Source organism: Psammomys obesus, unplaced genomic scaffold (assembly GCF_907164565.1).
Source record: "Psammomys obesus unplaced genomic scaffold, mPsaObe1.curated_primary_1811, whole genome shotgun sequence".
Classification (NCBI taxonomy): domain Eukaryota; kingdom Metazoa; phylum Chordata; class Mammalia; order Rodentia; family Muridae; genus Psammomys; species Psammomys obesus.
In genome coordinates this window covers 12,639,583-12,660,385 of record NW_026592666.1, presented here as the reverse complement: position 1 = coordinate 12,660,385, position 20,803 = coordinate 12,639,583, and the positions used below count along the sequence as shown (strand labels likewise).

General features: G+C 50.4%; 1 protein-coding gene across 4 annotated transcripts in view; it reads left to right on the top strand.

Moving 5' to 3' along the window:
* The window catches only part of Erg (ETS transcription factor ERG), an 82,562-nt gene extending 62,228 nt beyond the window's left edge, over positions 1-20,334 (top strand). Inside the window, exons 4-10 of one of the 4 annotated variants that reach the window (XM_055614980.1) lie at positions 1,070-1,273; positions 1,957-2,037; positions 3,653-3,724; positions 9,159-9,227; positions 9,797-9,853; positions 10,429-10,476; positions 18,333-20,334. In XM_055614980.1, the coding sequence (XP_055470955.1) occupies positions 1,070-1,273; positions 1,957-2,037; positions 3,653-3,724; positions 9,159-9,227; positions 9,797-9,853; positions 10,429-10,476; positions 18,333-18,853 (1,052 nt within the window). In that variant the 3' untranslated portion in view covers positions 18,854-20,334. The remainder of the gene's footprint in view (positions 1-1,069; positions 1,274-1,956; positions 2,038-3,652; positions 3,725-9,158; positions 9,228-9,796; positions 9,854-10,428; positions 10,477-18,332) is intronic. The other 3 variants (XM_055614982.1, XM_055614981.1, XM_055614983.1) reach the window with 3 other exon arrangements.
* The last annotated feature ends 469 nt before the right edge of the window (positions 20,335-20,803 follow it).

Genomic DNA, 20,803 nt, shown 5'->3' with positions numbered 1-20,803 from the left:
CATCACCATCCTCCATCTCCATCACCACCCTCCATCTTCATCACCATCCTCCATCTCCATCACCATCCTCCATCCACATCACCATCCTCCATCTCCATCTCCATCCTCCATTTCCATCTCCATCACCATCCTCCATCTCCATCACCATCCTCCATCTCCATCACCATCCTCCATTCTCCATCTCCATCACTCCCCTCTATCTTTCAGTTGCCACCTCTGTCCCCCGTCTTTATCCTTGCTCTGCATCCTGCACCCTCATCTTCATCTGCCTCCTGTATTTCTCCATGCCTCATCTGTATTACCCTCCTTCATCTCCAGACCCCATTTCCCATTTCTTTGAGAATAACCCATTGATAGCTTCCTTGGAGCCATGTTAGCTGTAAGAGGGAGTTTTGAGACACCTAAACTTTAAAATAAATGACCTGGTTTGCACAGACATTGTTGTTATTTATCCTTGAATGACTGTGTGCTTACGTGGGTATGCCAGTGGAAGGCAGAAGATGCCGAGAACTCATCAGATAGGTCAGGCGGACTAACCAGTGAGCCTGGGATCTGCCTTCCTCTGCTTCCTCAACTCTGGGCTTCCAAGTTCAGCCTACCACACCCAGCTTTTTTCTTAAGTAGGTTCCGGGGATTGAACTCAAAACTTCAAGCTTGCACAGCAGACATTACAAACTGAGCCATCTCCTCGGCCCTGTGCATATTCTTTGTGTAATCTGTAGTTAGCACTCTCTTGATGATTTTTCATAACTTTTATATAAACACACCAGTTACTTTTCAAGGCACGTCTTTTCGTCTTGTACGTTATTTAAATGAGTGAATAAAAGTGAACACAACTGCAAAGAGCCCCAGATCTCCACAGAGCACGTCTGGGCCACAGTGGAGGCAGGATGGAGGTCTGGGGCCTCGGTTTTTTTGTCACTCCCAGGATGCTGGTTTTCTTGGTGGCTCACTGAGCGTGGCCCCAGCCTTGTGCTCTCGGAAGCCGTGGGGGAGGCCGCTCCGAGCTGTGACCGGCGGGGGCACACTTCGCCTTTGGGAGCTGACCGTGTGTCTCTGTCCCCTGCAGACCCGACTCTGTGGAGCACGGACCACGTCCGCCAGTGGCTGGAGTGGGCGGTGAAGGAGTACAGCCTCCTGGACGTGGACGTCCTGTTATTCCAGAATATCGACGGGAAGGAGCTGTGCAAGATGACCAAAGAGGACTTCCAGAGGCTCACCCCGAGCTACAATGCCGACATCCTTCTCTCTCACCTCCACTACCTCAGAGAGAGTAAGCTGCCTGCCCTCAGGGACGCTGGCTGCTGCTGAGGGTGCACGTCCAGCCTCGGGGGCCTCAGATGGGGCCTCAGCCTCGGGGCCCAGACAGGGTGGTCCCCAGCCTCAGGGGGCTCAGAGGGATGGTCCCCAGCATCTGCTGCCCTCAAGGCCTGTGTGTGACCTGAGGGGACCACACAGTGATACCTCACGGTGTGGGTGAACCGTGCAGTCTCTCCTTCCCCCTCCTGGTTCCAAGGACCAGGATGGGGTGTTGCAGAGAAGCGGCCACACTCACTGGATTCCATGATGTTCCAAACAGGAAGGTGGCGGAAAGGCCCCCCCTGGGGGGAAGTGGGTGGTGGGAAGCCCTCCTGCCGTCCAGCATATGCGCCATGTTGATCGCAGGGGCCAGAGCCTGAAGGACTGCTGGGCCCCTCATCTGACAACCCGAGCCTGGGCTGGGCAGGCGCAGCAGCGGGGGGGGGGGGGAGGCTCTCCGGTGGCCTTGCCTGACCTCCTGCACACCTCTCTCCTGTGCGGGTCTCTGCTATTTGACCTACTAGCCGGAGGATGTAGATGTTTCCCACAGCCCTGCGTCAGGGCGGGGAGCTGGGGATCCCCTTCTTGATTCTGCTTGCTTTCAGGAAGGTCGCTTTCCCCCTCTCCACCTCAGTGCTGCTCTGTTTTCTTTTGTAGCTCCCCTTCCACATTTGACTTCCGATGACGTTGACAAGGCTTTGCAAAACTCGCCACGGTTAATGCATGCGAGAAACACAGGTAATGCCGGCCCCTTCCCACCCCAGGACGGCACGCTGCATGGCGCATGCTTTCAGTTGGACCTGGCAGGCAGGCACAGGGGTGAATCCACTGCTCGTCCCAGCACTCTCCATGACTTCCACCGCAAACCCGCTGGCCATGGAAGGATTTTTTGTATAAATTTAGACCCACTCCAATCCCCAACACGTCCCCCTGTCCATCCTGGGCACCAGGAAAAGCTCCCGAGTATTAAGGCGCCCGTGGGTCTGTTGCTTTCTTTTTATCCCTAAAGCAGTGTTTTCCAGGATTCCATGCTATTTCCCAGACAGTTCTGGGCCACTGGCCTCGGTTTAATCTTTTGTGCGTGTGTGTGTGTGTGTGTGTGTGTGTGTGTGTGTGTGTGTGTGTGTGCAGAGGGCAGCAGAAGGGGTGTTTTCTGTGGAAGGCTCCACTGCATTTGGAGAATATGAAGTCGGTCCCTGCATGGCTCCCGCCTTCTTCCTCTAACCAAGGACCCACTCGTGGGTCTGCGGCATGCCTGAGCCTAGCAGGCCTTGCCCAGGCACTTGGTCCTGGCCTCTCAGTGCACTTGGGTTCTCTGTGTGTACATGCACACCCGCCTCCCGTCCTGATGGTGTCACTGGCGGATACAGCCAGTTGCCGCTCACCTTCGGGGTTAGCCTGGGATGACGCCCGCCCCGCCAGCACCCTGCTGCAGTGGAACCAGGCAGAATGGGGCTGCTGGTCCCTCGAAGCCCAACAGCCAGTCTCCCGACTGAGCAAGACGGCTCTTACCTCCTTTCACTTTAACATGTCCAGTCTCGTGTGAATTGAGCCTCAGTTTGCTTGTCCGTAGTTCATGGCTGGTGTGTTGTGAGCTTCAGCATTCAAACACCGTAGGCTTTTAAAGTGCTGTGAGTTGTCCTTCTCAGGCTGCATGCTGACAGTCCTGTGGCCAGGTCAGCAAAGGACTTGGGTAGACCCTCCCCCTCAAGAAATACCTCAGAGTCACACAGACTCCCTGTTCATTTAGAAATTTTCTTAACAGTGACTAAAATTTCCACAGAAGTTCAGAATTCATCTATTGGATTAGAGTTAAACTTAGAGGGAACCAAAGGACAGGATGATGCGTTTCCAAGGGACTGAATGTCGAAAGGGAAATGTCCGCATCTAGGAGATGGTCAGTGGTTGAAGAAAATAAGGAGACTCATGAATAGGATGTGGAGTAATTTTGAATACATTCCATGGAGTCTCAGGCAAAATATGTGTACTTCTTTCCAAGAACTACTTTCCAAGTTCTGTTAGAATAGTTTGTGAGCCCTATCCAATCTACAATCAATAAACAGCTGAGCCACAAGTGACTTTTAATAGAATAGGATGGCTGGTGCGACACAGGTGGGGAGCCCAGAGGCCCACAAAGAAACAATAAATAAAGCGTAATATTTCAGGCAGGAGGGAGACTCGGGTCTGACCAGGACTCCTTTTTGCTGTGGGCTCAACTGAAGTTTCAAGGCCCCCTAACAGGGCAAGGTTTCAAGGCCCCCCAACATGACACGGTGAGGTAGGTTGGCTCTGACGCTCAGGTGGACAGTCACCATGAAGGACCCTCATACTTTGTCTTTCCTTTTGTCTGCAGGGGGTGCAGCTTTTATTTTCCCAAATACTTCAGTATATCCTGAAGCTACGCAAAGAATTACAACTAGGCCAGGTACGCTAACAGCCCGTGTGATCGCTTCCTTGGGAGACTCCCGGTGTCCTGCTTAGCCCGGGACCCCAGCCATGACCCCCAGCCATGACCCCCAGCCATGACCCCAGGAGCATGTCCCTGCACTGCAATGTAGTCAGGCTTTTCCTAACCCCGCTGATGGGCATCCAAGATTGAGTGTGATTGTGGCCCTCAGAGACTGCAGGAGAGAGGCCACGCTGGGAGTCAGAGCAGACCAGGCCCAGGGTAGGGTCCTGAGGATTTGGGCCGACGCCGAGGGAGAGAACCCTGTACACTGTTTGGTTAGGGGAAGGCTGATGTGCGGTCTGTCCTGTTTGGGGGAAGAGCAATTCCCAAATGAGTAGTGACCGATTCCCTCACTTCATGGGAAGCCGTTTTTCAGAGGCGAAGCATCCGCCATATAGTATTTGCCATACTTGATGTCTTTTCTGAAGATTTAATTAGGTGATTAATGTACATATCGTCCATGCAAAAGTAAACATCTCTCTGATGCCAAGCACAGAGCTGGCCTCTGGGAATGGAGGCGCCATCCCTCTTCAGAAAGCTAGCTTGCACATTCCACTAGGCTTGTGGGTTGGTTGCGTGCCTTGTCTGGCTCTGGCATGGGGGAGCCTTGGTGAGCTGGCAGGAAGGTTTCACGAAGATCTAGGAGATAATTCAGGAGTGTGAACCTGGCACCAGAGACAGCCAAGGACGTGTCAGGTTTTAGGTAAGGCATCAGAGCTGGGGGAGCACTGAGAATCCGGGGCCCGGGGGACCGTGACTATCTCTAAGCCAGCTTGAACATGGAGATCCCAGCTCCAGGGAGTGCAGCAGTCTCACCCGCGCCTGCCTTGGCCCAGCACGCGTGTCTGGTCCCTGTAGACTCGTTCATCCTTCCCTGTAGCAGAGCATGGCATTCTCGTCCTTCCTGCGGGATGCCTCCTCCTCATCTGACCTCCTGTCCTCCTCTGCTCACCTACTTCCGAGCCCCCACTCCAGTCTGCCTTTCTCCTTCTATCCTTTTTTTTAAGTGACCGAGCTCCTGCAAAGGATTATTTATTCAAGAGCTGTGTGGCCACTGTGTTGGCCTCAGCTCAGGGTTAAGCAAGGCTGTCCAGCCCAGGGCCTGGAAGGTCACGGCCCACAGGCTCTGTTCTCCCTCCCCCGTCACATCCATCTCTGGCCGTGCTTGTTAGCTTTGCCTTCTGTAGTTCTGGATGGAGACCGTAGCTCCTTCACTCACGTTTGTTGAGCAAGCGTCTAGACGGGTCCTCCACTGGCCCAGCGTGTGCTCTGTGGCTGGGCGGATGCTCTGTTCTGATGGCCTGTGCATCTCTCAGGGCGATCTGCAGTTACCACCCCAAGCCCTTCTCCCCACCTCCTCTGCGCAGACCAGGCTCCTCTTGAGCCCACGGCCCCGGAGTGTCACCATCAGGGACTGGCGCTGGCCAGGGAGCCCTAGTAGGCGGCTTGTGGCCTCGCGCTGTGCCCCCCAGCCTGTGCGTGCGAGTTGCTCATGGAAATCTGTGTTACCTGGGCGGCATCACACAGGCCCTTCCTCTCCTCCCCCATCACTGAGGTAGCCCTATGGGGCCTGTAGAGCAATACACAGCTGGGCGTTACCAGGAGTAACTGTGTGTGTCACCACACAGCTGTGAGGGGAGGGAGAGCCTGCAGCTGGTGCCTTCTGGGGGATTCCTTCCCGGAACCCCGGAAGTCCGTGCTGTTGAGCATGACTGGGCAAGCCGAGCTGCAGCTGCTGCATCCCTCGGTCAGGTCTATGCAAACCTCCGACCTCAGCAGCTGCCTGATTGCACGCTGTGCCTGTCCCAACTCCTGTACAGCACAGAGGTTTGTAAGCATAGTTAAAGCCCCAGGATCATGCCACAAACACAGTCTCCATGTGCTTGACTCAGGGTTGAAGAGGAATTTAGAAGGTCTGGATGAAGAAGAGAATGTAGCCCCAATCTGAAAATCACTTCTTTTCGCAGACATTTATAGATGGTTGTGGCGGTGACTCCCCATCTTCCTGCTTTGTCTTCCTCGTTAGCTTCACATGCACGAGGGGAAAGCCCCCGCCAGTGAGCTGAGCCAAGGGAGAAAGCAGCTTAGAACTCATCCCTCACTGGGGGGGAGGCAGGCTCTGCAGGGTCTCTGACATCTCAGAAGAACGTGGTAGGACGGGCAGCATCCAGAATTAGACCCTGATCCCAGCTCCCAGAAAGCACACAAAGCTGCCATGCGTGGCGCCCACCAGGCAGGCTCCCCTTTTCTGTCTCCTTGTTCCTACACTGATCATGGCATATGCCACCCTTCTATGGCTACCCCAAGATGCCCACGAAGTTGCTTTAATATAGTTCAGGTTTTTCAGTCATTTTCAATAGCTATAATAGCAGAGTGAATGCCAGAAAGTGGCCTTCCTATGCCCAAATGTGGGAAAAGCTAACTACTTTGAAGACGATAGCTCACCAGAAATGAACTGGGCGCTAAGCTGCTCACCAAAATGAAATGCAAAACTACGATTTTATTAAAAACCCTGTGTACTTCTATCAGGGAGAGTAGCAAAGGTTCATGGGTAGCGTTCCTCTAAGCAGCCAGGGGTAGACGCATGTGGTGTGGGCTCTGCCACTGCCCTCATTGTCCCTCATTCCCAGAAATTTCCAAGGTCAGCATTTCCCAAGGTCGCGTCCCACAGGAGGGGGCTTGCTGTCACAGCATGTGACCAGTAGCTGATAAGGAAATATTGGCAAAGACTCTCATGAAAGAAAACAAGGCCAGCATATCTGCACGGCAGTGTTTGTGAATGTGTTCATGGGTCCACGCAACCATCCCAGACGCCTGGCTGGAAATCAGACTCGCCTGGTGTTGTTGTTTCCAAGGGTGGGACAGGGGTATTCGTCTTTCCAAGGGTTTTATGAATAAAGAGCATTCAAATGCTGGTTCTAGTGTGACGTTCACGGGCGGTGCTTCAGTGGGTGGCAGCTGACAAACTCCTACCTCCTGGCATTTCCACCTGCGTTCTTCTGAGCCTCCAGTAGACCCCTCTAGAGCCCTCCACGCCTGGCTGTTACAGATTTACACTTCCATCTGCCTAGTTGGGCTAGCGTGCCCGAAGTCCTCATCTCTCAGAATTCTTAAGACAGGAGTGGAAATTTTCTTGAGATGGCTTTTGTTCGCTTTAGCACGCATGTGAATGGCGTCGTCAGACCTTGCCAGAACTCTGGCTTTGCTCTGTGTGTCCAGGATAAGAGTGTGTTCTCAACTCTCACGTGTGTCTTTGCTCAGTGAGCCATGGGACACACTTTGGGAACCAAGGCTCTAGGACACACTTCCACGATACCCTTGGTTGGTGTGCCTGTCTGCCCTGACCTGGGCTGGAAACCTTCTCATGGTTGTTTTTCCTAAGATGGTTTCTGTAATAAATATCTGGCTAACCAGTTTTTGAAAAAGAAATATTGCATTTTATTTATTTGGGGTATGGAGGTGTGTCACACAAGTGGGAGTCAGTCTGCTTATATATACTATATTATATTATATATATATAATATATATATATACATATATATATTATATATATATATATATTAGCAGAGCTGGTTCTCTCCTTCTACCGTGAAGGTGCTGGGAATCAAACTCATGATGGCAGGCTTGGGAGGAAGCACTTTTGCCCCCTGAGCCATCTCTCTGATTTCTTCCCCACCCCCACCTTTATTTTCTTTCCAGTGAAGAAAGAAAACGGCAGCAGGTTGAGAATCTATTCTCGGCATGGTCCCAGGGACGTAGATGAATTCTGGTTGTAAATTGATCGTGGCTACAGAGCCCACCCCCACATGCCTCCCACTCTAAAAGAGCTGTGGGTCCCAGAACGTGCCCCTGAGAGGAGGGCAAGCTATAGCGTAATTCTCAAAAGGAAAACTGTCTGTGTCTCCAAAGCCCGGGAGGGTAGAGTTTCACAGACCACACGAGTCGCAATGCTTTCAGCCAAACAGACTGATTGAATTAAGGCCTCTCTGGGTTGGGTTTCACGTCCTTCTCTTTGGGACAGGAAGGAGGGAAGGGCTCAAGAGCTGTGAGAGTGCCGTGGCTCTCCCGGGCGTGGGTGGAAGCCCGCTGCAGTGCGGGCTCAGGAGGTCAGGGCCCTACAGTAGCACTGGGGCACTGACCTAGACCCATCAACCAAGGTTGTGTTTTTAAATTAATTTAACATTTGCTTTTGTTCCGAGAAAGGGTCTGACTCTGCAGCCCAGACTGGTCTTGAACTTAGGGCAATCCTCCTGCCTCAGCCACCCAAGTGCCGTCATGGGCACGAGCCATCACACTCCAGTGTGTTCTGAGACAGCAGCTCACAGGCCAGGGGACCTCACATATTCTTTGTAACTGAGGAAGACTTGGCGCTCCGGCCCCTGCCTCTGTTTCCCCGCGCGCTGGAACCGCGGGCATGCGCCACGGCTCCTGCATCACAGTGCTGAGCTGGCTGTGTAGTGCAGTCGCGTGTAGCATGAGCACGTATGTGTGCAAGGATAATACGAGTGAGAAAAACAATCCTTCTGGGATGTATTTATGAAAGGAAACTGACTTGACTTAGAAGCTTGACGGTTAGTGACAGAACCTTCCCGGGGACACAGAACTGCGGTTACTAAAATTGTACACATAGTGTGTCATGCAGGCCCCGGCACGAGCTCCATTCTGTGTAAAGCCGGGAATCGTTGCTCAGGACTGTCAGTGTGTTGTAGGCCAGCCATTTCAGTCTTGATTCCTTTTCATGCAGCTCATTTTAGAGAGACACTAACTTCTCTTAGAAAGTGAGAAAAGAGGAGCCCTTTGCCTAGAAAAATAACTAGGCCAATTAAGACTGGCACCATTAGTGGATAAGATTATCAGCGGAAACAGAGGGGAGTGTAGGGAGGCAGCTACTGGAGGATAAGAAAGCAGGTCTCATTTCCAGGAAAAGTGCAGAAACAGGAGCATGAAAGTGGAGGGTGGATTTGGGAGATTCCAGGCAAGAATGCGTGGATTAAATCAGTTATATCAGTGAGCCCAGATGAGCCCCAGTGACAGGGTGCTTCAAACGACAAGGGGAACAGCGAGAGGACAGTGTCCAAGGCTGGCCTCTCCAGCCTCCACATGCCTGGGTACCTCCATATAAGTAATGCATATGTAATACACACACACACACGTCAGCAAGCAAGGTCTAGAATCTACCAATGACAGTTTTCAGCTAAATGGAGAAGAGAATTTTAGATGAATAAAACATAGTATATAAATATATATTTATACATATGTATAATACTCAAAGTGCAATTCACAGGTAAAGCCAAAGCTGAATTTCTGTTACTTTTGAATTTTTACTTACTCTAAGAAACAAAATAAACCTGTTACAAGTAGCAGCAAAAGTAAGTGTGTGTGTTTTAGTCCGTGTATCTGTTTCTTACAGATTTACCTTATGACGTTCCCAGGAGACCAGCCTGGACTGGCCACAGCCACCCCACCCCTCAGTCCAAAGGTACAGGCTCAGTCCCCGCTGCCTCGACTTGCACATCACAAGGCAGGGGTGACGACAGCCAGGGGAAAGCGTAACGTCAGTCCTCCCATTCAGGACAAAACACTTGTGATCTTTAAGCAGGAGGAGCCTTTCTGTTTGAGATGTAACCCTCTTCATGGAAAAAGTAATTCTCACTGAGGACAAAGGCAGGATTCGAGGGATGTTTACACGCAGATGAGCTAATTGCTGGTTTCCTTCACGGCAGCTCTCCGTGGCTTCGCTTCTTCCCTGACACGTCCCCGTGTCTATTTATTTTACACCGCAGTGCATCTCCCCTCTCTTGTAAGCCAGCTCGAATTTCTCTTTACTGTATTTAGATGCAATGGCTGCCGGAGATTGTTTAAATCAGGGGGATGTTTCAGAATGTTTATACCCGACTTTATTGGAGGGAGCAGTTTCTTCTTACCACAGATGCTTCTTGTTGTAGTGACATGAGCGTGCTGACAATGAGTTGTGAAGTGAACAGCGTCGAGGATGCGCAGCCTGATCTGGTTTGTGGCTAACGGTCCTTTCTTATTCTTGGTTTTCAGCTGCCCAGCCGTCTCCCTCCACAGTGCCCAAGACGGAAGACCAGCGTCCTCAGCTAGGTGCGTTTCAGAAACCATCCTGTGAACCCTAAAAAGGGTTCTAGGCTTAGCCAGGCTTCTCTAGAGTGTGTCAGCTTCTCAACGAGCTCCTGAAGTGTCATGTCTGTAAAGTGATGTCAACACAACCAGTTGCTCAGATTTTACTAAAATCCCGAGACTTTACTGAAACTTCGCTAGAGCCTCTGAGTTGAGTATGGGCATACTATTCTCTCCGCATGAAGGCTGTGCCCTTGGGATCCATTGATTCTGTTACTTGGCTTTCTATGCGTACCCTAACACCCATGTCCTTTAAGTCTAAGAGAGCAAAGCAGTGGACTGCTGGCCTCGGACAGCCTGGCCCTTTCCGCCCCAGGTCCAGCTTTGTCCACTTAGATCCCGGGTCAGTTGGACTGTGGGATGGTGGTGGAATCCGGGACATTTTCCTACCAACTCTGATGCTTCAGCAAGAAAGCATTCTGAGACCTGTGTCGCCGTTCTTACCTCGTGGAAGAGGTAGAGGCACGAATCTGGGCAGGGGACATCTTCACCTCCGTAAGCACAGCTCTGTCGGCCTGACTTGTCTTCCTCTACCGCAGATCCTTACCAGATCCTGGGACCTACCAGCAGCCGCCTCGCTAACCCGGGTAAGTCGCCACCTGTGACCTGCTCTGCAGTTACTTTTGAGTCGGGAGCAGTTTCAGAAAGAGAACTCACCGTGGTGAGAGCTTCTCCAACTGAGAAACATGGCTTTTCCATCGCATCCCTCCAGACTACTTTATTCGCCTCCTTTGAGAAAGTGGATCAGATTGTAAACTAGGATTTTAGCTTAGCAAGGAAGGTTATAACCTAACCAAATGCAGACTGTTGCTCTTGGGTCATCGCAGCAAGCTAATACAGTGTGAGTGTGGCCTCGCGGCACCGTGCGCTGGCTCGTCTCTGGAGGTGGAAGTCGGAAGCTTCTGAGTTGTGAGGAAGGGGTCTGCTCTGGGCCTTTCTCCATGGCTTGTGGATCATCTCCCGTGTTTGCTTTTACCATCTTTCCTCTCTATGCTTCTGTGTCCAGACTTCTCCGTGTGTGTGTGTGAGTGTGTGTGTGTGTGTGTGTGTGTGTGTGTGCGTGTGTTCATGCACACATGCACACACACTGTCATGGAAACAAGAGGACAGCCTTGGTGGTAGGATGTCAGTCCATCCACACCTGTACTATCTACCCTTTTGTTGTTGTTCTTTTAGACAGGCCTCAAGTTCTGGAGTAGGCTAGAGCAGCTGTCCAGTGAGTCTGCCCCTACCCAGGGGTCTGTCTCTGCCTCATGATATGCTGTGCTTGGCTTTTTAAAGTCCAGGTTCTGAGGATCAGGCTCTGAGACATCTCAGTCCTGGCCTTTCCCTTTTTAAACAGACACCAGCCAAGCTGTGGTGCGGGCTTCTGTGGCCCTCTCTGCTTTGGTCACCTCAGTGAAATCCTTGTCTCTAAAACAAGGGTTACTGGGAAGGGTCGAGGGGGGGCAGAGTTCAGTATATGAGCTTTAGGGGACAGGATTCAACCTGTCTCCAAGCGGATTCAGTAACTGGTGCTTTAAAAAGATAATCTCAGAACCCTCAGACTCCAGCTGTGGTCATATGGGAGGGTGTTTCTAAATCAGGCTCTTCAAATACCTGTCCTCACGTTTTGGTACCGATGGCTTGTTCCATTTGTTGGCATTCAGATCAGGACCAGCTATGCTGGCACGGCCTCAGGGTTTCGTGGCATCTGCTTCATATTCTCAGCTGTAAATACGATGCCAGGATGTCATGGCCACGCTGCAAGTACAGGCTGGAATTTCTATTTCACAAGCCTTAAGCGGAGCAGGGCTTAGAAAACACAAAACTTCAGATGCCATCATCACTCACATCCCCACAGGGGAATCAACAGTGCAAGGACATGGAATACAGTTCTTACTGAACAAGAGACTCTGCCATGAAATTGTGACTAATGCTGACTAACTCAGTAAATGTGCTCAAAGCAGCCCTGCAAACACGGATGATGTTTTCCTAATTGCTTTATCTCGGTGCCCAGCACTGGTCCGCTCACCCGCGCATCCGGGGAAGGCCAGAGACAGTTGGGCCCAGAGCCATTACCTCTTGGAGAGATGGGCACAGGTAGATATGATGCTCTGAGGCCCGTGGAGTCACAGCCCATTGACTGTTCTGTGACCAGCCACTTAATGAACAGGATCTCACTCCATGTGCTCCTTTCAGCCTTCTACTTGTACCTGGGTCATGGCCCAGTTAGAGCTTATAGCGGCCATGAGGCTGCAGAGATGGGTCAGTGGGCCAAGCGCATGCTGGGCAGTTGTGAGGACTGAGTTTGAACCCCTGGTACTATGTATCAGATGTGTAGGACCTGTGTGTTTCCAGTCCTCCGTTGCAAGAGGGGAAGCAGAGACCCTCAGGGCCTCCCTGGGACAGCTCGGTGTGCACAGCTAAGAACAGACAAGGTGGAAGGCAAGCAGGACACCCAAGCTTATTCTCATACACGAATACACGTATACAGCCAAAGACTGCACATGGCTGTGTTCGGAGGGCATGACAGCAGGCTCTTCACACCCTGTGATGTAGCACGCTGGAAGTGCCCACGCCATGTGTGAGCACCTCACGGGGCAGGCTTAATCCTATGGCCCCCGCTAGGCTGTCTGTGGCCCAGGAGAGGAGTCAGGGATCTTGAGGTCTGCAAGCACTTTTCTTGGGTCACAACCAAACAGAGAGGAGGCTCAGTCTGGAACCTGAGTGTCCCTTCAGTTTGATTTTGTTTGGGGTGAGGAAGATGAACTTGGAGTGAGGAGGGAAGCTTTAGAATCAGGAGCTGTGGATAAGAAAGGAGACATTTTTATTTAGTTGTATAGTGGCTAAGGATGAGCCTGAAGAAGCTAAGGAAGAGGAGGAGAACAAGAAAAAGGAAGGACAGAAAGAGGAAGAAGGTAATAAGGAGGGGCAAGTGGAGCAGGAAAGCAGGAAGCCGCATTAGGTGAGACCATGTCAGCCTTTCACTCATGTCCATTTTTGAGATAAATGCCCATTTTTGTTTCCGTGGTCACAGCTCAGCTTGTTTGGAAAAGGGAGTCATTTTCCCCTAAGCTATGTACCCTTTTCCAGAGTGCCCCTTCTCCTCCTGCGGGCTGCAGCCAGGAGGCTTTCTGTGGATAAGGATGCCATGTCAGAGTTAGGAGACAGAAACATACCTGAGACCTCAGAGCAACACCCCAAAGCATCACAGGTCTGTGGCATGGTGCCCAGTGTCAAGGATGACGACGTTTCCTATCTTGAGACCATACTTGCTGGGCCTGGAACTGTGACAGAATTCAGCCTTTGATTGGCAGTCAAGAGACTGCAAGGTGCAGATGGGCTTTAGTTAGTTCACAAGGAGCGACAGCTCCCTTCATGCATCCCGAGGCTGGAGCCAACTGATTCAAGTAGCCCTGACACCACAATGTCCCTTTCTCTCATTTAGTGAGAATGCTCCTTCTTCCTGTTCTCCAGTAAGTAAATCTAGTAAAACCTCAATGGCTTCTAGCTATCAGGAAAGCTGAATCACAAGTTCAAGGCCAGCCTGAACAACTTAGCAAGATATTATCTCAAGAGAAAATGTTAAAAGAAGGCTGGGGTATGCCTCTGGGCACACAGCTCAGTTGTAGAACACTTAACTACTATGTTCGAAGTCTTGGGTTCAGTCCTCAGTACTGCTCCCCACCCAAATTTTATTTAAAAATTCAGAGGTGTTTTTTTTTTTTGTTGTTGTTGTTGTTGGTTTTTTTCTTTTGTTTTTGTTTTGTTTTGTTTTGTTTTGAGTTTTCAGTCTTTTCATCAAACCCTGAACATGAATGCAGAGTCAGGAAAAGAAGAGCAGACACAAAATACCACCTAACACATTTCTAGAAAATAACAAATCCCTTTACGTGTTTACCTTAAATGTATCTGATCTTAACGTATCACTAAAAGGACACCAACCAGTGGACTGAATTAAGAAGCAAGGACCAACTATATGCTGACTCCAAGAAACCCACTTAGCCAGCAAAGATAACTCAGAACTTACTATCAAAGGATGGAAAACAAGCTGCCAAGCACACAGAACACATAAAAAAGCAGGCGTAGCTACGTATACCAGACAAACTAAACTTCATCTGACACTAGTTAGAAGAGAATCAAAGAGGAACTACATAATAATAAACCGATGAAAAATTCATTAGTTGTAAACTTCTGTGCACCAAATAGTGGAGCCTCCAATTTCATAATACAAACACTGAAAAACATGAATGGCCACATGGATCCTGACACAGTAACAGTGGGAGCCTCAATTTTCTACTCTCACGTTTAGATAGTTCTTCCAAACTAAAACCAAGACACTTCATAATTCAAATGTGCTATGGATGTGTGTGTGTGTGTGTGTGTGTGTGTGTGTGTGTGTGTGTGTGTGTAGACATACACACATAAAGAATAGTCCACCCAACAGAAAGGGAACATACCTTTTTTTCTGAGCATCATGTAGAACCTTCTTCAAAATCTTTTTGTCCATTTTTAATGCAAAGGCTTTGTCATGCAGTATGATTTTTGAGAAGTGTAAGTGTACGTGCCCTGTGAGTTTGTGGGTGGCATATTTATGAAGGCTCCCTGGAAAGCCAGAGGAGAGTGATCTCCTTCAGCTGCAGTTATAGGGCATGAGCTGCCCAACATGGAGGACCAGCCAACCCTTCTAACTGCTGACTCATCCCTCAGGGCCTCATCACATAACCCCAGCATCTCCATCCCAAACATGCACTGGATATGTGCTTAACACTTACTTCTCCTGCTGAGGAGGTGTGTCCTGGCATCCCCACCTCATGGATCAGTGATGAGCCACCAGCCCCTTTACTTTCCATCACAATCGCTGAGCACTGAACTTTTGTGATGGACTCCCCGTTCCTCTCTGTGGAAAAGCTTTTCTTGAGTTCTGTCCAGTGGCCAGGCATTTTGTAATGGTGGGTGTGGAGATGCAGCCAGCTCCTTGTGAAGGGACAGAGCCATTTCAGAGAAGATTGGCCAGTAGTTAGGCTGTGGCATGTGTTAAGGCGAGTGCCCAAGAGAGGACAGCCTGGGAAGGGCCAGGAGGCTGCAGGCATGTCCTGAAGGACTGCTCTGTGTAGGGCAGAGACTATCAGCCTGAAGTTTGACCTCTGCTGACCTTGGGCATAAAGGTCAGTCCACCCACATGCACCCCATTTTCTCAGCTCTCCTGTGGGCTAAACATGATCTTTCAGGGCCTAAACACACGGTCAGATGTGAGCATTGGCAGTAGTGCCCCAGCGAGCCTCAGGAGGAACATCCCACCCTGAGAGGAAGTGCAGTCCAGGCTTCGGCCTGGCCAGCGTGGTGGTCCTCCGTAGTCGGTCGGCTGCCTTTGTCTACTTCTGGCCTGTTGGTGAGAAGGACATTGGACTCACAGACAGGCAGCTGTCCCTACCTGGTCCCTGTATGGCTTCTGGGCGTCTGAACTCCAGTCCTTATTTTTGCATGGTGTGCTGTCCCCCAGCCACCCACAGTGTATGATTGGTCTGGCTGGTGAGTGACCTGGGTCTCACTTAAACCAGCCTGAACCCTCATCATACTTCTTGTCAGGGTCTACAATGGGCCCATCACACCATGGACATTACAGTGTGGGTGTTAATAAGCAATTTAATACATTGCTTTTGAATTTTTGGCAAACAGTATCTCATTTAATTTACCTGGTGGTGATTCCTTGGTTCTCCTATCCGCATCATGTCTTTCAGCACTCTTGATCAGTGAGAACACCCGTGGCCTAAGCCAGTTAGAGATGCCTATATGCTGCTGTGAATAGTGTTTACCTAAGAGTCTGTTGATTTTTGCAGCTAGTTTCATTTTCGGGTTTGGAGGCCAGTGGACTTTGCTTCTAGTGCTCTTCTGGGAGGCTCAGCAGGCTTGGCCTCAGCCCTGAGCCTGTGTCTTCCCAGCTAATAAGCAAAGTAAAACAGCCTGGGGCAACGTGAGCAGCTCTGTGCGCAGAGCTTTGAGTTTCCAGCCATGCCTGTAAGGCCTGCGTGTTCTCTGGCTCTTTAGCAGCGAGGGAAACAGCTCCTACAAATGTTAGTAAGGGAAGTGGGTGAGGGACAAATTCCCAGAGACAGTGCCAATGTTTGAACAGATGCCAACTGTTGTCTTGTCTGTGGATTTGTATGAAGTCTGTAGGGTGGCTCTCTCGGTATGGGAGGAAGTTGACACTAAATATTTATTTTCCAGCAACTGTCCATGTTTGGAGGGAGGCATATGTTAGACTGTTAAATCCAAAACCCACAGCTTCTCCTATTCCCAGGTCATATGTGGAATTCTTTTTTTCAAGTTTTAATCCTTTGGTTACAATATATATACTAAAACCATATGGTTCTCTTGTCCCAGCCTTTCTATTTTTCAATGCATATTAATGAGATGTTGGAGGCAACAGCCCTTGATTGAGAACAGTCTGTATGTGCAGCTCCGAAACAGCACAAGCTTCCATTCCGACAAACTACAAGCTGTTAATACATTTCAAATGTGCCGCTTGACTGAAAACAACCCTTCCCAGAACATGGTCGAAAGAGGCTGACCTTTCTCACGGTGCTGTTGCATGGGTGGGTCTCAGACCTTCATTCCCATGTAGGCCGAATGGAAACAAGGCCTGGACAGTGTGCAAAAAGGCTGTGGGGAAGGGTTCAGAGAAAGCAGGTCCATAATTAAAACTTACATTCCATCAATTCCCTGAGTGGATGGCAGTCAGAGGTACTCCAGTCATTGGTCATATCAAGTCATATTACCCAGCTTATCATAAAGGTTAGCATTTCTGGTAATGAGCCCAGGGCGCTGTGTCACCCTGGCATCTGGGGAGAGAGCTCTGCCTCCCCCTCCCTTTAAAACTAAAATCGTAACTTTGTTTCACCTGGTATCCAGCATAACTATCACTCAGGATAGACAGGGACCAGCACCAACTAGACAGACCTGGAGTGTCCTTCTGTCCATCTGGCCCTTAGTTTCTGGGTGTGGCTATGTTCTTGTCCAGGTTTCTCTCAGGGGGCGTGAGCCCAGGGGCAGAGCGGAGCAGCGATGAAGGAGGCAGGAGGACAGCCTAATCCAGGCCTGTTCCCTTTACAAATCCGGGATACCCCTGGGGCAGGGCAACATGGTGGCTAGAATGATATGCTTAGACTCTCCTCCTATTGAAAAGACGTGAGAGCTGGTTCCGTCAGTCGAATGCCCATGTTACAGACTCATGTTCAGGAGCTGAACATGATCTCCAGAACGCTGGTAAAAGAAAAGAAACAAACAAAAACTCCTCAGTGTGTTTATGAGCACTGATAATCCCAGCAGTGTGGGTGTGTGGGCTCTTGTGGCTCACAGGCCAGTAAGGCTACGCTAATGGGTAAACTCCAAGCCAGCAAGAGAGCCTGTCCTAAACAAGCAAGGGGGGAATGATAGCAGAGGTCACACCCACACACGCACGCACGCACACACAGCATGAGATCATCTGACTGAGCAGGGTCTCTTTGATTCCTAAGAGTGCTAGCCATGGCCTCTTGTCCTCAAGGAGGACCATGGCACAACTGCCTGGCACTCATGGTTCATGGGTTCCTGCCCCAGTACATTTGGCCCAGGCTGGAAATGGTTGATCTGGTTTGAAGCAGAGCCAGAGCTTTTCCCTCATTTGGAGCCGGTGAGTTCTGTGCTAGGAAAAGCTGTGACAGCGGTGCCCTCTGAGCAGCAGATGTCATGTTAGAAATAACAGTGTTTGCTTCCAGTCTCTGTTTGCTTTTCCATAAATGTGCAGATGTCCATTTCCTAAATCTGACTTTTGTTATTTCACCTGACCCAGCCAACATAAATGGTATCAGGCCATTATTGCCATCTGCAAAATGGCCTTTTCTGTCTCACCAAATGGGAAAAAGTAGCTCATTCATCCCCCAAAGCAGGGTGAGCTGGTTGCTCTTGAAGAATGCTCAGAGTGGAAGGAAACTGCCCCAGCTTTGCCCTGTGTGTGTTCTCCACTCTGTGCGTGGAGAACTTGCATCTCTGAGGCCACCCTGAGAGTGACCAGGGACCGCCATGTAAGGTCAGGAGTCCTAGAAGTGGGACTGAGACAAGGACGCTGGGGGAATGGTCCCTTAAGGCTCCATTCTCAGGAGCAAGCAGCACTAGGAAGGAGGGGTGCTACGGAGCCTTCTGGCTTTCCTGAAGCTGAGCCATCGTGTGCCAGCCTGAGGAGCGCTGGGCACAGCAGCGCTCAGAATCAGAGTGTCCCGGAGGTCCTTTCATCAGTGTGGTCTGGGATATCTGGCTTTGGACCATTTCCCGTCCAGCCAGGGTTTGCGCTCTAGAGAAGCGAGCAACCAAGGGACAAATGTAGCAGCATCCCGGAAGCAGAGCTTCGGGGTGGGGGTTGGGGCCAGAGCTGGGAATGGCGGTCCTGTGCTTGGCTCTCATGGGCTCTGTGTCCCCTCATCAGGTAGTGGCCAGATCCAGCTGTGGCAGTTCCTGCTGGAGCTTCTGTCCGACAGCTCCAACTCCAACTGCATCACGTGGGAGGGGACCAACGGGGAGTTCAAGATGACGGACCCGGACGAGGTGGCTCGGCGCTGGGGTGAGCGAAAGAGCAAGCCCAACATGAACTACGACAAGCTGAGCCGCGCCCTGCGCTACTACTATGACAAGAACATCATGACCAAGGTGCACGGGAAGCGCTACGCCTACAAGTTCGACTTCCATGGGATCGCCCAGGCCCTCCAGCCCCACCCGCCCGAGTCTGCCCTCTACAAGTACCCCTCCGACCTCCCGTACATGGGCTCCTACCACGCTCACCCCCAGAAGATGAACTTTGTGGCCCCCCACCCGCCAGCCCTCCCGGTCACGTCCTCCAGCTTCTTCGCCGCCCCAAACCCATACTGGAATTCGCCCACCGGGGGCATCTACCCGAACACACGGCTCCCAGCCAGCCATATGCCCTCTCACCTGGGCACCTACTACTAGAGACCAGATGGATGCCTTTCCCAACCGTGCACAATTACCCAGCAGTCACCACAAACTCAGAGAACACACATCAGAAGTGCCTCATGAGGGATGCAAAAGGTTGACCAGAGCTGGGGAAGGAAGCCGGGAGAGAAAACCAAAGACTGACAGGGGAGGGGAGGAATTGCCCTAGTATTACTCAGAATAGAGGAAGCTCAGAGTACAGTGCCCATGGACATATAACCTGCGGTCCACCCTTGTCAAAGACATCACATAGAGAAAAGCGTGACATCATAAAGACAACTGCCAAAGAAAGTGGCCTTAAGGAGTGTGCAAACTGTAGAGGGTGGGACCTTCCTTGTACAACCAGGATTCAGTGAAAGCAAGAGACAGAACAGAAACAATCTTGGCCTAACATACCATGGATAATGTCATTTGAAGGGAAACTACCTGTGTTTAAAAATAGAAACATATCAAAACCAAATAAGAAGACAAGATGGCGGCCACTCCATAGACCACATTGGTTGTGGATTTTCTTGGCTGGCATTTGCTGTGTTGGTTGAAATCAGATTTGTTCCATTTGATAGAGACCTACCAGCTCTGTCAAACTGTGAAGATGACCCAAAGTCTCATCTCCTTTTCAGTATTACAGGAACTGTGAGCCATGTGGTGGGCAGGGAATGTGTGTGGCGTGTGAGCATGTGATTATAGAGAAACGACTGAAGGAGGACGAAGGAGAGGAGAAAGGTTCAGGGAGAGGAGGAGGAGGAGAAAGCAGAGGAGAAGGAAGGAAAGGAGGAGAGGTACAGGGAGAGGAGGAGGAAGAAGAGGAGGAGGAAGCAGAATAGGAGGAAGGAGAGGTTTGGGGAGGGAGTGGGGGAGGAAGGAGAGGAGGAGGAAGAGGAGGAAAGTAGTAAAAGGCAGCTGCTCAAGCCATCAAAGCTGAATTTAGGACCAAAGAGCATGAGTCATGCTCTCTGATGCTGCCAGTGTTGAGGGAAGGGACAGTTTTATGGAAGACTAGGAGAAGTAGTATTCAGAACCAAAAATACATCTCTTTGTGAAAAGAAAATCATAACTGGAATTGTCTGATATTTAAAAAATGTTCAGGACCTCACCATTCGGGGGAGGCTTTATTCTTCATGGGGGCCATGGAGAGGTGAGCTTCGTGGCCACCACGGTCTCAGGCTGCACAGGCATTGTGGGTAGGCGGGCTCCAGTTTTCCTTAATGAGTCGCGAACGCTGTGCGTTTGTCAGAACGAAGTCTACAAATCAATGGGTTTTTTTTCTTTTTATATAATAATTATGTAACTTATGCATTTATACACTACGAGTTGACCTCGGCCAGCCAAAGACACACCACACACAAAAGACAATCAATGATAGAATGTGGCCTTGAATTTTAACTATGTACTGCTTAATGTTTACAGTATGTTTACTAGTTCTTAGGATGCAGAATGTATGCAATAAAATGAGGTTGGCCTCTCGAGGTGAACCAGAATGGTGGTCTGAGTTTCCCCTTCTTTGCTGAGGAATGTTGCCCAGCAGAAACCTGAGCTGAATCTTAAGGGCTCGTGTTATAGTCTTATTTTGTCCAAGAAGGTAAACAGATGGGACATGTACCTCCTGACTCCCAAGAGCCCACTCTGTCATTTTCATCCACTCCAGAAAGAACAAGGTTTCACGCCGGGGCCACAGTTGTTCCTGGCAGGTGAGGATTCCAGTTACGCACTGGCCACTGTTTACCCAGGTCACTGTCTCCATCCTTGAGGTTTTGTTGTGTGATGAACAAAAGCCGTTGTTCGTTAAACCAAACTTTGTTATTGCTGGTAACTCAGTCATGGACTGATTTGTCCTTACAAGGGATCGGGGAGGGCCCAGGAGATGGCTCAGCCACTAAAGCCTTGACAGCATGAGGACCTGAGACATCCTAGAAGTGACATGTAGACAGTCAGGTGTGGCGGCCCACA